Genomic DNA, 18,615 nt, shown 5'->3' with positions numbered 1-18,615 from the left:
CATACATACATACATACATACATACATACATACATACATACATGTATTTAACCTGTTCTTTGTGGCACTCCATATACAGTATACAGTATACTGTACTTCCATAACATTTTTTAACTGGTACCGGGTTCAGACGAGTCTTGTGAGGCCTGTGGGCATCCTTAAGCAAAACAACCGACATGTTTGTCATATTAGTGTCTAAACTGTTCGGACGCTACAGACAGAAGTTGGCAGATTGGCTGTACCAACTACCAACAAGTCCCAAGATGCTTGTGGGGGCCATAGAGCAAAATGGAGAACAACACCATGTTCGTGAGAGCCACATATTTCCATAATAGTTTGTAGGCCAAACCATTAAAAAGCATGATAATTACACAGGTGCAACTTTTCCTGGGGACAATAAAAGGCCACTAAAATGTGCAGTTTTGTTACACAACACAATGCAACACAATGCAACATGTCTCAAGTTGAGGGAGCATGGAATTGGCATGCTGACTGCAGGAATGTCCACCAGAGTTGCCAGAGAATTGAATGTTAATTTCTCTACCCTAAGCCACCTCCAACATTGTTTTAGAGAATTTGGCAGTACGTTCAACTGGCCTCACAACTGCAGACCACGTTTAACCACGCCAGCCCAGGGCCTCCACCTGCAGGATCATCTGAAACCAGCCACCCGGACAGCTGATGAAACTGTGGGTTTGCACAACTGAAGAACTTCTGCACAAACTGTCAGAAACCGTCTCAGGGAAGCCCATCTGCGTGCTCATCGTCTTCACCAAGGACTTGACCTGACTGTTGTGAGTGACTTCTGTGGGCAGATGCTCACCTGTGATGGCCACTGGCACGCTAGAGAAGTGTGCTCTTCACGGATGAATCCCGGTTTCAACTGTAGCGGGCAGATGGCAGATGGTGTCGTCTGCTATTTGCTGATGTCAACATTGTGAACAGATGTCCCATTGTGGCAGCGGAGTTATGGTATGGGCAGGCATAAGCTACGAACATCAAACACAATTGCATTTTATCGATGGCAATTTGAATGTACAGAGATACCGTGATGAGATACTGTCGTGCCATTCATCCGCCACCACCTCAATTTAGGGTATCTGTGATCAACAGATGCATATCTGTCTTCCCAGTCATGTGAAATCCACCAATTAGGGCCTAATTAATAGTTCAATTGACTGATTTCCTTATATAAAGCTGTAACTAAGTCTAATCTTAAGAATTGTTACATGTTCCGTTTATATTTTAGTTCTGTCTATCTGGTCAAAACATAGACATGTATGATGTGCCATACTGAACTCTACTGTGCTCTACTCTACTGTGCTCTACTCTACTGTGCTCTACTCTACTGTGCTCTACTCTACTGTGCCCTGCTCTACTGTGCCCTGCTCTACTGTGCCCTACTCTACTCTACTGTGCTCTGCTCTACTGTGCCCTACTCAACTGTGCCCTACTCTACTGTGCCCTACTCTACTGTGCTCTACTGTGCTCTACTCTACTGTGCTCTACTCTACTGTGCTGTGCTCTACTGTGCTGTGCTCTGCTCTACTGTGCTCTGCTCTACTGTGCTCTGCTCTACTGTGCTCTGCTCTACTGTGCTCTGCTCTACTGTGCCCTGCTCTACTGTGCCCTGCTCTACTGTGCCCTGCTCTACTCTACTGTGCCCTACTCTACTCTACTGTGCCCTACTCTACTCTACTGTGCTCTGCTCTACTGTGCCCTACTCTACTGTGCCCTACTCTACTGTGCCCTACTCTACTGTGCCCTACTCTACTGTGCCCTACTGTGCTCTACTGTGCTCTACTGTACTGTGCTCTACTGTACTGTGCTCTACTGTATTGTGCTCTACTGTACTGTACAGTGCTCTACTGTACTGTGCTCTACTGTACTCTACTGTGCTCTACTCTACTGTGCTCTACTCTACTGTGCCCTGCTGTACTGTACAGTGCTCTACTGTACTGTGCTCTGCTATACTGTGCTCTACTGTGCTCTACTCTACTGTGCCCTGCTGTACTGTACAGTGCTCTACTGTACTGTGCTCTACTATACTCAAGTTCTCTACATGAGTTTCTTACAATTGAAGAAAGGATCTATGGACTCTTGATCTAGTGGTCTTGAGACCACATATATTCGGGCATTAACTTGTCATGGTCTCAACTCACTGGGTCTGAGTCTGGATCTTGGGTCCAATGTCCTGGTATAAATATTGGTCTTGGCTCCTAGATATTACCTTAGTCTTTGGTTTACAAACCAATACAAACCAATTAGAATAAGACAATGCTTTCTGATCATTGGCTATTCACTCCCAAACATAGGAATCCCAACCCAGTTGGGGAAGCCCTCAATGGCAATGTCTATATTAAAATGAGTTATATCCATCTGGAGTCCTCCAATTATATCTATCATTGACACTTCACACCGAAACGCCACAATAAAGATAAGTGATCATTTAAACATCTAATGACATAATTAATGACTGAACAATATAGATTATATTTCTCTAAACTCAATTTAAAGATTTGGAAAATCTGGTTAAAAATGATTTTTACTATTTTATTAATTTGGTGTGCAAATAACATTTAAAAATGTGTCTGTAATAGAAGGTTAATCAAAACAACCACTGCTGTCCATGGTTCTCCCTAATATTGCAACTTCTTCACAAATTTAGTGAGGTGGTAAGGAAGTAAAATAAATATTTCAAATATGAAATATTAACAAAGTGTGTGAGTAGTATACAGTATATGTTTACCTGAAATATGTTGGAAGAGTTTTAAATTGGCTTTACAGCTTCCTCTGGTGAAATACTTATTATTATTATTATTATTATTATTATAAGTATTTTATATAGCGCTTTTCATACAGAATCTCAAAATAAAAACAAATTCAGGGGGCTGAATGGGAGCAGTTCAGTAAAGGAGTAGCTTGAGAGGAGGTGGCATTGATGGTACAGCCAGGGAAGGAGAAACGTCAGACAGGCAGCCCCGGAGCTCTCCATCAGGCATCTCTCTCGGAAGTTCACAGCTACTCCTTCTATGTAGGTAGGCTGGAACATCCACCACCGAATGTGTAGCACCAACCTGGATGACGCTTCGGCCCCATCGCCCAAGAGACCACCCCAGTTTGGCCTCGTAATCAGGAACAGTCTTCTACGAGGCTCTGTCGTCGCCTCACACCACACTACAAATCCTTCCAGAAGCCAGGGCAGGTGGAACAAAAAGCTGGTTCTGTATTGATGCATCATTCAAATGACATATGCCAGCTAGATAGCCAGCAATAGCTAACCAAGCCATAGCTAACCAAGCCAAGTAAACTTGCCATTGTCAGTTCTGCAACTACATAGGTCACACCACAAGATATTATAGATCAACTCACAACAGGTTTTTGTACATTGTTGTTAAATGCAACAAAAAACACTTAAATTATATGTACAGTATTTACAGATACAATTACATATCGGGATTTATTTAATGCTATATACCACATAAAGAAATACTACAGAAATACTATAGAATATCACAGTACTTACTATAGACTTCTGTAGTATACAATACTACACCCTGTAGTATCCCTCGATCATGTTCAGTACTTAGTATAGAATTTTGTAGTATACTATAGTAAATTCTACATTATTATTCACAAAAGAAACACTAGTAAATGTCAGCAAAGACATTTTTTTTACTATAGTAAATAGAAATGTAATTAGCATATACCCTGCCCATTCCCATCCTCCACATCCCAATGTGTGCAGTAAATAGATGTAAGGTTTAAACTCACAGCTGAGGTGGCTGTGGCCATAGTGTTGGTGGCGACATTGGTGTCGCTGGCATCCTTAGGGTTGCTCATGGCTCCGTTGCAGATCACAAGGTCAGGGCAGTGTGTTGCGAAGCAGTCCTTAGCCCTTTTCACTCTCTTTCTTACTCAACGGAGGACTTTTAGGTAGCATAACCTGCGAAAAGGACAGGCATGGTCAAATGTTACGTCAATCACCCAAATGATCTTTTGGTTAGTGATTTCATTGTACGTCCTACATGATGATTATATGTCCATAATAACGACATAGGCAACGCCGTTGTCATGACGCCGTTTACACAATTAGGACCACATCACCAGACCAGGAAAAAGTAGGGTAAGATTCAGGGTCCGGAAAAAGTCCTGGCCCTAACCATATGGACAATCCCTTGTGAGTGAACAACAAGCTTACAGTATTGTGATTCTGAATGGGGCCAACACAGTGGCAAATAACAAAAGCAATCCATTTCTCTACTGTAGCTCTGAGTTTACCTAAAGTGAAGTCTTTTTTTCATGAACACATGGGTGATAGCTTCATCATGAAAACACTGCTAAGAATTGCTGTGTCCTGAAGGGTTCAGAGGAGATGATGATGTACCCACCTTGGCAAGACCACAACATCCAATTTAGGGTAGAAACACCCCTTTTTTTAAATACACTTTTTTCCAAGCGAGCAAATCAACTCAGCTGATCAGGCAGTGTCTTGTAAACACAGCTGGTGTTACCAAGGTCTATTAGTGGTCACCTGGTTTGCGTGATAAGTAACCTTGCCTGAGACCTGAAGACTTAAATTACATCTCCGAGCTAATGCATAAGACTTAGCTCAGTGGGCTAACAGTGTTCAGGCGGAAAGCCGACCCGGGTGTTTATGATAACATTCATACATAAACACCCATAAACAGCTGAGAGCTTTCTGATAGTGTTTGTCGACAGAGAAGAACAGTTATTATGAGTCTGTATTCTTTTTAAGAAGCAGCGAGGGTCAGGGTTGAGGGTAAGGGTCAGGGTTGAGGGTAAGGGTCAGGGTTGAGGGTAAGGGTTGCCAGATGCTGGTATTTAGATAACATATTTAGAGAATATCTTGAAGTATTCCCTTCAATGACATCAGAACATCTGAATGCAGGGTTTGAGGGTCAGGGTTGCCAGATTGTGTTCTGGCTGTGGTCAGATAGTGGGGTTGCCATTAGAACCCGACCGATATATCAGTTCACCTATATTATCAATTCGACCGATAACTGATATTCTATAAATAGAATTTTAAAAAGGGTTCGTCTGAACACATTCTCATGTCATTTTCACAATGTATGAAATCAACATTTGAAGCATAGTTATTGGACAATTGCTCTTTTGGATGGCAATTCCGGAGAATTCAGAGTGGGAAAATGACACGTTCCTTTCCCCATTGTAAGACCGTATATCGGCAGATATGTCAGTACCGGTAAGTGTTCCTCCCAAAACTGGAAGCGGTATCAGACCCAAAGAAACATATTGTATGGGCTCTAGTTGCCATGTTGTGTAGGCCGAGTCCAATTGGAAATCACCCTAATCACTAGCCCAAACCATTTCAGTGAGTTAATTGACATGCTTAGCATTTTACCAATAATTTCTGTGATTATATGTAAAACATGACCAAGTATTGACAGTATGTTGGTCTTGTTTAACATTTGAAAATAAGGATATACATTCCTAATGTATACATTTACATAAAGAGGCATATTAAAATAAAGAAGTTGTTTCATTTTCTCTCACATTTGTATAATCAAAATGGAACCCATATCTACCTCTGATTTCCATTGATGCATCTCAATAGTCTACAGGGTGCTTCCTCTCCTCATCCCCCAGCCGTTGCATGCACTGAACTGAGAGGACACTACTCTCCCTGTGAGTGATAAGGAATAGATCCCCAGACTCGCCAAAGCAGGAAGAGACTGTCAGTGTGGTTTACATCAACAAGGTCACTGCTGCAATGTCACCGCCTTCAGAAAACACCCAACACCCTCCCTCTGATTTCCAGCCACAAACTGAGGAGGAAGAATGGGACGGAGGATGTTCATTAGAGTATCCTATGACACTTCATGAACTCTTAGAAAAAAAAGAATAACCAAAAAGATTTATTTGACTGTCCTCGTATGAGAACCCTTTGAATAACTCCTTTAGGTTCCAGGTAGAACCCTTTTTAGGTTCCATGTAGAACCCTTTCCACAGAGGGTTCTAATGGATCCCAAAAGAGTTCTACCTGGAACCAAAAAGGGTTCTCCTACGGGGACATCAGCAGAACCCTTTTGGAACCCTTTGTTGTGCTTGGTGTGGTTGGGAATGATACGATACTCATATATTACGCATATGTATAATGTGTGATAATCATATTATTATATTTGAGTGGGAATTGTGGATCTACAGTACAGATAGTGCTGAATCATGTGAAGTCACAGGGGAGTTCATTAGAGATTTATGTTGAGATTTTGTCATCACTCACTACAAAATGTTGCTTGAGGTATGGTTTCGTCTTTGGTGGTCCATCTTATGGTGAAGCTTGTGAAGCTGAAAGCCCTCAAAGGACACAGAAGCAGGCAGACACACACAGACAGACAAACAGACATACATAGGGCACATGTAAGAGAGCAATTAGGGGACCTCATAAATCTCAATATTACTGCCAGATATAGAATCAGTAGCTGTGTGTGTGTGTGTCTCTGATTACGTTATTGGTTCTTTCAGTTCAACCTTCATTTCATTAAAGTGGAAGAGATCCATCTGATGACTCAATCATGACCCATCTCTCCCTGATATCAAATCGATACTTCTCCTAGGACAAAAACAGTTAGAAGAACACCAAAGAAGAAACACAAGTAGTTCCAGCAGGAAATGCCTTGTTAGCATTCCATAACAATACGCAAAGCTTCTAATTTATCATCTGCACAGCAGGGATTATTTACACCTTTTCAAACTCCACTGAAAATAGCTGTTATTTTAGACAGGATCGTGAGGTCACAAAAAAATGCACTAAGCCTAAAACTACACAAATTACCATACTACACGTCAGCATTTACTGAAGTGAAATCTCTGACTTCCATTTTTGACTGTATAAACCCTAGAGAGCAGACGTCAACACAAAGGGACCATGGTTCTCTTTGGTGACGACCCTCTTCCCCAGCAACACACCCCTCATCGATTCAAAGGGCTAAAGCATGTCAAAGCGCTTAGTGGAAAAACAGCACCAATGACTCGCCAGCCAACAATGAGAAAGGCAAAAGGCATATGGGAGATTACGGTGCCGTACCTACTCTCGCCTTTGTTGTCGTTGTTTTAGTAGTCGGTGATATGTTAAAGTACATCTGTGGTGGACCTGCAGGTGGTGGGACGATTATTAAAAGGCTACAAGGTCAGCGTTCGGAAACCCACTCTGGATTACAGGGTTAAAAATGTTTGCGTGAAAAGATTCGTGTGATTGTTAACGTGTGACTCGTGAGCGTATGGATCAAAGACCTTAACTAATATATTTTGTTCAGGCCCGATAAAAGTTTTAGAACGGTCCAAAACGGACCATACGGTTTTGGGAAAGTTACGGGTAGATATGTGGTAGGCCAGGAGCCACTCTTCTGTAGACCTTAGAAACGCAAGAGGACGGACCTTCTTCTTTCAGGTCATAGCTATGAGTGCACTGTGTTTTTCCCTTACAGTTCATTTACTTCCTTACTCTTTCCAAAGTACATATGGTTGTGATGCTCGCTATATTCTTCCACTGCAAATCTACCATTTCATACTGTAGTGATCCTCGCTATATTCTTCCACTGCAAATCTACCATTCCAGTGTTTTACTTGCTATATTGTGTTTACTTTGCCACCATGGCCTTTTTTTGCCTTTACCTCCCTTCTCACCTTATTTGCTCACATTGTATATAGACATATTTTTCTACTGTACTCCATATGTAACACTGTGTTGTTGTATGTGTCGACCTGCTTTGCTTTATCTTGGCCACGTCGCAATTGTAAATGAGAACTTGTTCTCAACTTGCCTACCTGGTTAAATAAAGGTGAAATAAAAATAAATAAATAAATAAATAAATAAATAAATATGAGCCACGTTGCAATTCCTACAAAGTGGGTTAACCCTATTTGTGCTATGCGTAGGGTGTTTGCCTTTCAAGCCAGCAACCTGGGTTGGCATCCCTGTCCTGCCATTTGCTACGCTGGTGTCAGAAGTGTGATGGTGCCCGTGAGGCCATCGGAGAGGCGTGCACACGTGAGGGACTTGGTATAGAGAAGCGTGGGGGGTGATGTCGCGACCTTAACTCAACACCTAGCGACCTCAAGAGGTTTCAGACCTCTTGTTGTAAAGATGTTGGCTGGACAGTCGCTGCACCCGGGTTTGCGTCCTGGTTGGGACTACCCACTAAATGAGCTACACTGGTGTCAGAAGTGGGATGGCAACCCTGAGGCCATTGTGTTCGAATGGGGCAGTGTAGCAACACTCATTATATGAGCCACGTTACAATTCCCACCAAGCGGATTAGCGCGATGCATGCGGGTCAATCTGCCCTGCCATACATTACCAGTCAAAAGTTTGGAGACAGTTACACATTCAAGTGTTTTTCTTTATTTTTACTATTTTGTACATTTTACAATAAACAGTGAAGACTTCAAAACTATGAAATTACTATATGATTCCATAAGTGTGAAACATATTTTATATTTGAGATTCTTCAAAGTAGCCACCCTTTGCCTTGATGACAGCTTTGCACACGCTTGGCATTCTCTCAACCAGCTTCATGAGGTAGTCACCTGGAAATAATTTCAATTAACAGGTGTGCCTTGTTAAAAGTTAATTTGTGGAAGTTATTTCGTTCTTAATGCTTTTGAGCCAATCAGTTGTGTTGTGACAAGGTAGAGGTGGTATACAGAATATAGCCCTATTTGGTTAAAGACCAAGTCCATATTATGGCAAGAACAGCTCAAATGAGCAAAGAGAAATGACAATCCATCATTACTTTAAGGCATGAAGGTCAGTCAATGAGGAAAATTTCAAGAACTTTGAACGTTACTTCAACTGCAGTGGCAAAAATCATCAAGCTCTATGAAGAAAACAGGCTCTCATGAGGACTGCCACAGGAAAGGAGGACCCAGAGTTACCTCTACAGCATGGGATAAGTTCATTAGAGTTACCAGCCTCAGAAATCGCAGCCCAAATAAATGCTTCACAGAGTCCAAGTAACATCTCAACATCAACTGTTAAGAGGAGACTGCATGAATCGGGCCTTCATGGTCCAATTTCCGCAAAGAAACCACTACTAAAGGATGCCAATAAGAAGAAGAGACTTGCTTGGCCCAAGAAACACAAGCAATGGACATTAGACCGGTGGAAATCTGTCCTTTGGTCTGATGAGTCCAAAGTTGAGATTTTTGGTTCCAACCGCCGTGTCATTGGGAGAAGCAGAGTAGTTGAACGGATGATCTCTGCATGTGTTGTTCCCACCGTGAAGCATGGAGGAGGAGGTGTGATGGCGTGGGGCTGCTTTGCTGGTGACACTGTCTGTGATTTATTTAGAATTCAAGACACACCTAACCAGCATGGCTACCACAGCATTCTGCAGCAATACGCCATCCCATCTGGTTCGTGCTTAGTGGGACTATCATTCATTTTTGAACAGGACAATGACCCAACACACCTTCAGGCTGTGTAAGGGCTATTTGACCAAGAAGGAGGGTGATGGAGTGCTGCATCAGATGACCTGGCCTCCACAATCACCTGACCTCAACCCAATTGAGATGGTTTGGGATGAGTTGGATGGCAGAGTGAAGGAAAAGCAGCCAACAAGTGCTCAGCATATGTGGGAACTCCTTCAAGACTGTTGGAAAAGCATTCCAGGTGAAGCTGGTTAAGAGAATGCCAATTGTGCAAAGCTGTCATCAAGGCAAAGGGTGGCTACTTTGTAGAATCTCAAATATAAAATATATTTTGATTTGTTTAACACTTTTTTGGTTACTACATGATTCCATATGTGTTATTTCATGGTTTTGATGTCTTCACTATTATTTTACAGTGTAGAAAATAGTAAAAAATTAAGAAAAACCCTTGAATGAGTAGATGTGAACAAACTTCTGACTGGTACTGTATATCAGCTTGAAGAAAGCAGGTAACGTTGCACTTAAGGGCATTTCCATCTAAAAGGATCCACAAGCACCATCGTAGAGTTCATAGTAGCATGTCAATTTGGGTTTCAAATGAAAGAGTCTGGCTATATTTTTGAGAAATTAAGGCATATATGCATTTTCAGGCTTTGAAATAGTCTTAAAAGGTATTAGAAATACATAAAAAAATAATAATGTTGAAGTTAAGACCCCTGCCAACTAATATCAACAACAATTGGATTTTGTTTTGGATAAATGATTTGCCTTCTGCACGTTTAAGAAACACTGCCTTGTAATTCCGTTACCAAAACCCCACATATCTGTAAGATATTTTCTCATTTCTCTCCCTCATGAAGGAGGATAATTAAAGTTCACAGAAGTAACAAGTAGACCTAGTTAGTGGTTTGACTGATATCAAGTTTCTTTATGAATTATTACATGATTATAACTCGTAATCCTGTTTCCTAATTGGTAACAGAATTATACAAGAATCTGACAGGATTACTGCAATTGAAATGGCTACAATGGGAAATCATAGCCGTCACAAACCACAGTTGGGCCACCTGTTAGTGTCCTCCCTTCCACTGGCATACTGTTATGTTTAGCTCGTAACTTTCTTTTCTCTTTCTGTCGTCTGGTGGTCAAAGCAAGGCTGTTAAAACAGTCCGGAAAACCCCTCCCTCTCACTCTCTCTGCTGCTCCCTCTCTCTTTCCTCTCCAGTTAATGCCACCTCTCCCAGCTCTTACTGACACCGACCATGACACATACCACCTACCCTCTTTCCATTTACTGTAACAAGCATCCTCACACACTGAACACCGATCGTCCATGGACGTTGAAAAGTAATTGAAATTTGATCAATCTGCCCTGGCCGGACCAAATCTGAACCAATCATAGATGTTTATGTTTCACAAGTTTGGAGAGCACAGTACAGTAGAGCACAGTAGAGTTCAGTACAGCACACTAGAGTAGAGTACTGTATAATGTACTTTATTGTACTGTGCCCAGTTGCATAAAGCATCTTAAGTACATGTTCCCCTTATCTTGTCCATTAAAGTTTCCTTCACTTTAAGTCAGCTGCACAAGAAAAACTTTGGCGAAGTTCCCACTTAAATTAAATGAAAAAGTTAAGGGTGCCCATGAGGTCCCTTTAGTGCTTCATTCAGTATGGATATCAATGTAAACAGCATTTGTGGAGGTGAATGCTGTTTTCCTCTGCCCTGGTTTCAAAAGGAAAACATCCACCAGCTAGCTAGCTACTTAGCTAAACATTGGAAGGTGCACAATCCATGGCTATAAAGCTAGCTGGCTAGCTACCTACTCTGTAAGTTAGCATGCTAGTACTAGAAAGTAATAAAAACAAGTTCAGAAAAAAGTTACTAAAAGAAACGTGATTTGGGATCTTCTGAGTCAATTTGTTTCTCCTGTTTTGAATGTAGAAGTTCTATTTTGTGATCTCCCAAAATAAATGTGATTCAGTCAGTGAATCAGGTCATCTCCATGTTAACCAGACTCTTTCTGCAGTACATGCCTTCAAACTACCTTAAAACCTTTCAATTCTGCTCTTACCGAAGGAAATGTTAGATGGGCTCTATATGCCACACCCTTAAACAATTCCCTTAGGTAAGGGGAAATTAGTCCTCATGGTAAACCCTTAAGCGAAACACTGAAGGTGTTTTATGCATCTGTACTGAGCATATCTACTTTCTTGTGCTGTACTGTACTAAACTCTACTGTGCTGTAATGTGATGTCAAAACTTATGAAACAAGGGACGTCTGATTGTTTCAGATTTGGTCTGGTCTGGACCAACCAAATGTGGTTTTGTTTGGGGGCGGAGCTCATTACAATAATAGAATAGAATAATACCTAAATATGCAAAAGAAGGATATTGCATATTTTTACCTTTGTATACCTATTCAGGATATGAGGATCACCATGAAGAGAATGATATTAATATCCATAATTATGCATTTCTCTATAGTGCAGCTCAGGGACCCATGATGTAATTCCATTACCAGACATAAATCCACTTCACCTACTGTTGTTCAATAACCAAAATATTTTTTTTCAAACTCAAGGTGTTATGTCATAGCTGACACCCCATTCTTTCTGCTGAAATCATTGAATCTTAATAAGATATTTAAACATGGTCGCATCTGCACAGTTCTTCCAGTAAATCTGTTTTTGTGAAATGTTGTGTATATTGTTCATAGAGTTGTAGTTTGATAAACTTTGAAATCAATGGGTTTTTTTGGCATACAAATCTGAGTCAAAGCGTAATTCCATTATTGTGGAATTGTCCTTAAACTTAGAAAAAGCAAGTAGTCTAGTTGGTGAATACAACCAATTAATAATGGAGTAAAAAATGTAAGGGTGATTCGAACACAAAAATGGTCAAAACTGTTGTGTGCAAACCCCCTTCTTATTTTTGAACATCAGCTAGTACATCAGCTTATATATTCAACTACCATATATATTTCAGTATGTATGACACCTGAGTCGGCTACATCAGAGAAGTGGAAAACTGCTCAATAATTGTTTTTTGCTCTCGTCTACCCAGCTCCTTTACCGGTATGACTCAAGGTAACAGAGGACAGTGACTCAGCAGCAAACCACATCTGATATTCACACACTCTGGGGCAGACTATCGGATTGTGAGCACGCAACATTTCCTTCAATGGATTGAAAAGCATAACTGCTTTGATGGTTGCAGATAAGAACCAGTCTCAGAAAGTATCTTGGGGCTTTAATTTCGTTCATTTAAAGTGTTTCCCTGGTCTACACCATTTCCCATCGCTGTCCTGTCAAAATAGAGTTTTCAATAGCGTCTGCAACCACTAGTGCATGTGGAATAGAGGTCATGACCTCATAAGGTCTGCAGTACACGTCATTCCCACCATCTTGGGTAATTGACGATGCCTAGTATGGTCAAAAGTTGATCAGAGCTTGCTGACCGGCCTGGCGTGCCCTCTAGATTTACTTGGACAGCGCACCAAATGGCATCCTATTCCCTATATAGTGCACTACTTTTGACGAGGGCTCATAGGGCTCTGGTCAAAAGTAGTGCATTATATAGGGAATAGGACGCCATTTGGGACACATAATCGGTGTGAACATGCCATGCCTTGGCCAAAAACAAAAGCAGGTGCGAACACACACGTACAGTGCTGTAGTTGCTATGCCCCTCCGTTGACTTCCAGCTTGGCTGAGCACACAGTGATGGAAAGAATGCAGAATCATCCTGAGCCACTTATGCCACTTGAACAGCCAGTGACTCTGCACCAGCTGCATACGCCCAGGGCTGAACAGTGGCTGGAGAAGTAAATTATTGCCTGCTGGCAAAGTGGTTAACTAGCAGCACCAAGGTTGTATTATTATGGTTATGCAATGCAGTGTTCTGTTTGAGTATTAGGGACCCACAAGAGCAGCAAGACACTAGACATGCCTAGGTAAACAAATTGTCATGATGAGCTAGAGGCACATAAAGACCCATGGGCTATTCCTCTACCACCAATTTTGCAACAACGTTTCTATCCAAGATGGATCTTCATCAGGGCAAGGAATTAAGTTAATCTTGCCTTTATAGAATATGCTTAAAATTCAATTTTTGGTTTGTGTGACTTAGGCCTGTATTCTTAAAGTGTCTCAGAGTAGAAGTTGTTTTTTTAGATCAAAATTAAATGAACGGGGGACCTGATCCTAGATCAGCACTCCTACTCTAATACGCTTTGGGAATACGGGCCTAGGTCACACACAAATATCTAAGTTTAAGCATATTCTATAACGGCAAGATTAACTTTGTAAAATAAGAGAAAAAGAAAACAATCAAATAATTATGATCCATTATCCTTTTGTGACTAGGGGGCAGTATTTTCATTTTTTTTTAAATAACATTCCCATAGGAAATGGGATATTTTGTCAGGACAAGATGCTAGAATATGCATATAATTGACAGCTTAGGATAGAAAACTCTAAAGTTTCCAAAACTGTAAAAATATTGTCTGTGAGTATAACAGAACTGATATTGCAGGTGAAAGCCTGAGAAAAATCCAATCCGGAAGTGACTCATGTTTTGAAAGCTCTGCTTTCCAATGCGTCCCTATTGAGCAGTGAATGGGCTATCAACCAGATTACCTTTTCTCCTTATTCCCCAAGGTGTCTACAGCATTGTGACGTAGTTTTACGCATTTATGTTGAAGAATACCCGTAAGCTGCTACATTGCGCAAGAGTGGCTCTCAGAGTGATTCTCGCATAAAATACAGAGGTAGCCATTATTCCAATCGGTCCTACTGAAAAACAAATTGTCCTGGTGGATATATTATCAAATAGATATTTGAATAACACCTTGAGGATTGATTATAAACAACGTTTGCCATGTTTCTGTCGATATTATGGAGCTAATTTGGAATATTTTTTGGCGTTTTCGTGACTGCAATTTCCAGTCGATTTCTCAGCCAAAACGTGAAGAAAAAACGAAGCTATTTCGCCTACAAAAATAATATTTTTGGAAAAAAGGAACATTGGCTATCTAAATGGGAGTCTCGTGAGTGAAAACATCCGAAGCTCATCAAAGGTAAACGATTTAATTTGATTGCTTTTCTGATTTCCGTGACCAAGTTACCTGCTGCTTGCTGGACAAAATGCTATGCTAGGCTATCGATAAACTTACACAAATGCTTGTCTAGCTTTGGCTGTAAAGCATATTTTGAAAATCTGAGATGACAGGGTGATTAACAAAAGGCTAAGCTGTGTCTCAATATATAATATATATTCACTTGTGATTTCCATGAATAGGAATATTTTCTAGGAATATTTATGTCCGTTGCGTTATGCTAATTAGTGTCCGTCGATGATTACGCTCCCGGACCCGGGATGGGGAGTTAGAGGTTTTTAACTGGTCATTATCATTCATAAAGATTTCCCTTAGCTTCACAAAGCGGTAACATTGATCTCTCCAAAATATAGTGGATGTCATGAGATAGATACCATCTCTAACTCAAGACCTTATCATTCCTCTCTTCTCAAAGAATGAGAGAAAAATAAAGGGAGAGGGGGAAAATGTATTGAAAAGAAAGAGACAGGAAGTGCCTCACGGCAAATCCTACATGGAAACATCGGGACATATTTCATCTTATGTTGTGTGTTCACAGCTGTATGGTAGTGACCTGCTGAGTGAGTAGTGACAGCAGACTCAAGTTACTCAGCTAGTGCTCATAGGCACAAAATTGAGATAAATCTGTTTTACCATCCAACAGGAAACAGTCATAAAAAAAGTCAGTAACACTTGCCGTTTTTTCTTCTGCTTTCACGTCACTCAACAGATAGGAATCCACATCCCCCTTTCCTCACACACACAGTGGTAAGAAAAAACTCGAACAAAACCTCCTCTGTGTCGCGCTACAGTGTGTGACATGATAACATTACAGCCGCTTCTTAGAGGCTTCCATTTACAAAGGAGAGAGGATATTTCTTCTTCACAAGGGACACAGAAACCCAAAATTGAGAAAGACAGCAGAGTTTATGGGAGAGGAGCTAAAAGAGGCAACACCTACTTTGAAATAATTTAAGTGGATGCTCTTATACAATGGATGCTCTTATCCCAGCAACTCTCCCAGTAAGTGTAGGTAGGCCTACAGCATGGAGTCTCAACCGCAGCATAACAATGAGCATAACTGGCGCGAATCCCCACTAGACAGTGCTACTGTATAACGTACAACACTTCAAAAGACAAAGAGTATAAAGTGAGTGAAGTCTGAACGGTGTGTCTATGAGCTCGCAGCAGACGACGTGACCAAGGTGTGTGAGAGAGTGACAGAGCTTACCTCAGCGTGCTCACTGCAGAGAGCTTCCAGCAACAGCAAACATCGTAGTGACCGAGTCAAATCCCACTGAATTCAGAAAGGCAGTGAGAGAACACCGAGAAGAGGGAGTGTGTGCATCTGTTTGGGAGAGAGCGTGTGTGTAAGGGATGAAGAGAGAGGCAGCGCAAAAGGGAGTGAGGGAGATTGTGGTTAATTCTGTATTCCTGTCTTGGCTCTACCCTTAACACACGACACTCACCCTGGCAAATGCACACTACACTCGCAACCATTGAGCACCAACTAATGTTTCAAACCCTCCCCCAAATTCAAACCCCCCCCCATCGGTTAGTCTTTCTCCTCTAGCCCTCTGACAAGCATGTGACCGTAGATGACTCGACAATAAGGGACATACACACAGACTCACTGTGTTAAACACAGTGTGAAACATGACACGTGCCGAAAGACAATTGCGTACAGACACTGTCTACAGCAGCTATTTAAAATCTGACAATGACGTTTTGAAAATGAGGACAAGGTTATACAGTACCAGGACACACCTACTCATTCAAGGGTTGTTCTTAATTTGTACTATTTTCTACATTGAAGAATAATAGTGAAGACTTAAAAACTATGAAATAACACATGGAATCATGTAGTAACCTAAAAAGTGTTAAACAAATCAAAATATATTTTAGATTTGAGATTCTTCAAAGTTGCCACCCTTTGCTATGATGACATCTTTGCACACTCTTGGCATTCTCTCAACCAGATTCAAACAGTCTTGAAGGTGTTCCCACATATGCTGAGCACTTTTTGTCTGCTTTTCCTTCACTCTGCGGTCCAACTCATCCCAAATCATCTCAATTGGGTTGAGGTAGGGTGATTGTGGAGGCCAGGTCATCTGATGCAGCACTCCATCACTCTCCTTCTTTGTCAAATAGCCCTTACACAGCCTGGAGGTGTGTTTTGGGTCATTGTCCTGTTGAAAAACAGATGATAGTCCCACTAAGCGCAAACCAGATGGGATGGCGTATCGCTGCAGAATGCTGTGGTAGCCATGCTGGTTAAGTGTGCCTTGAATTCTAAATAAATCACTGACAGTGTCACCAGCAAAGCAGCCCCACACCATCACACCTCCTCCTCCATGCTTCATGGTGGGAAATACACATGCAGAGATCATCCATTCACCAGCTCTACGTATGACAAAGACAAAGTGGTTGGAACCAAAAATCTCAACTCTGGACTCATCAGACCAAAGGACAGATTTCCACTGGTCTAATGTCCATTGCTCATGTTTCTTGGGCCAAGCAAGTCTCTTCTTATTATTGGTGTCCTATAGTGTGGTTTGCAGCAATTCGACCATGAATGCCTGATACACCCAGTCTCCTCTGAACACTTGATGTTGAGATGTGTCTATTACTAGGACTTTGTGAAGCATTTATTTGGTCTGCATTTTCTGAGGCTGGTAACCGTAATGAACTTATCTTCTGCAGCAGGGGTAACTCTGGGCCTTTCTTACCTGTGGCGGTCTTCATGCGAGCCGGTTTCATCATAGCTCTTGATGGTTTTTGCAACTGCACTTGAAGAAACTTTCAAAGTTCTAAAAAAAATATTCTGCATTGACTGACCTTTATGTCTTAAAGTAATGATGGACTGTCGTTTCCCTTTGCTTTTTTTTTTTAGCTATTCTTACCGTAATATGGACTTGGTCTTTAACCAAATAGGGCTATCTTCTGTATACCATCCCTACCTTGTGACAACACAATTGATTGGCTATAAAGGCATTAAGAATTAAATAAATTCCACAAATTAACTTCAAACAAGGCACACCTGTTAATTGAAATGCATTCCAGGTGAATTCCTCATGAAGCTGGTTGAGAGAATGCCAAGTGTGCAAAGCTGTCAAGGCAAAGGGTGGCTACTTTGAAGAATCTCAAATATAAAATGCATTTTGATTTGTTTAACACTTTTTGTTTACTACACAATTTAATGTGTGTTATTTCATAGTATTGATGTCTTCACTATTATTCTACCCTGTAGAAAATGACTTCAACTAACCTAGAGAGGTGTGTAGATGTGTCAAAACCTTTGACTGGTACTGTATATGGATTGTAGATACTGATTCTATCCCACTAGAAACCAGATTGTGATGCATAAAGGCTATGTGTACAGTGACAAATAAGTTATTTGAAATAGTCAAAACTATTGATTAGAGGTTAAACAACATTCATGTATTCAGATTGTATACCAGGTGAGTCAGCTGAGAACATTCATGTATTCAGATTGTATACCAGGTGAGTCAGCTGAGAACAAGCAATTGTTTTTTCCCCCCCGTTTTTTATAATTACACACAAGAAACAGTAGGTCACTAAAAAGGATGACATGCAGGAAAATCAAACATCTAGCTAAAAAACATCAAATCAAACTTTGTCACATGTGCCGAATACAAGTGGAGACCTTAACGTGAAATGCTTACTTACAAGCCCTTAACCAACAGTGCAGTTCAAGAAAGAGTTAAGAAATATTTACCAAATAAACTAAAGTAAAAAATAATAATAAAAAGCAACAGAATAAAATAATAATAATGAGGCTATAAACAGGGGGTACCACTACTGAGTCTATGTGCGGGAGTACAGGTCAGTCAAAGTAATTTGTACATGTAAGTAGTGGTGAAGTGGCTATTTATAGATAATAAACAGTGAGTAGAGGGGGTGGTCAATTGAAATAGTCCGGTGGCCATTTGATTAATTGTTCAGCAGTCTTATGGTTTGGGGGTAGAAGCTGTTATTACGCACGCCTCTATGAAGAGGGAACGCAACACCCTGCTACAACTAAACTCTCCGTGAAGTGAAAAAGGTATGGACTGTAGGTGCAAGAAAGAATGACAACAAGC

General features: G+C 41.0%; 1 protein-coding gene across 1 annotated transcript in view; it reads right to left on the bottom strand.

The window, feature by feature from the left end:
- LOC135518250 (anion exchange protein 2-like) overlaps positions 1 to 16,022 on the bottom strand; it is a 58,281-nt gene extending 42,259 nt beyond the window's left edge. Inside the window, exons 1-2 of the mRNA XM_064943274.1 lie at positions 15,744 to 16,022; positions 3,775 to 3,946 (exon numbers count right to left, since the gene is read on the bottom strand). Coding sequence (XP_064799346.1) covers positions 3,775 to 3,843 — 69 coding nt within the window. The 5' untranslated portion in view covers positions 3,844 to 3,946; positions 15,744 to 16,022. The remainder of the gene's footprint in view (positions 1 to 3,774; positions 3,947 to 15,743) is intronic.
- Between the last annotated feature and the right edge of the window lie 2,593 nt (positions 16,023 to 18,615).

The sequence above is a fragment of the Oncorhynchus masou genome, chromosome 3 (assembly GCF_036934945.1).
Source record: "Oncorhynchus masou masou isolate Uvic2021 chromosome 3, UVic_Omas_1.1, whole genome shotgun sequence".
Classification (NCBI taxonomy): domain Eukaryota; kingdom Metazoa; phylum Chordata; class Actinopteri; order Salmoniformes; family Salmonidae; genus Oncorhynchus; species Oncorhynchus masou.
The sequence above is the reverse complement of the archived record's forward strand: the minus strand, read 5'-3'. Positions and strand labels throughout refer to the sequence as shown.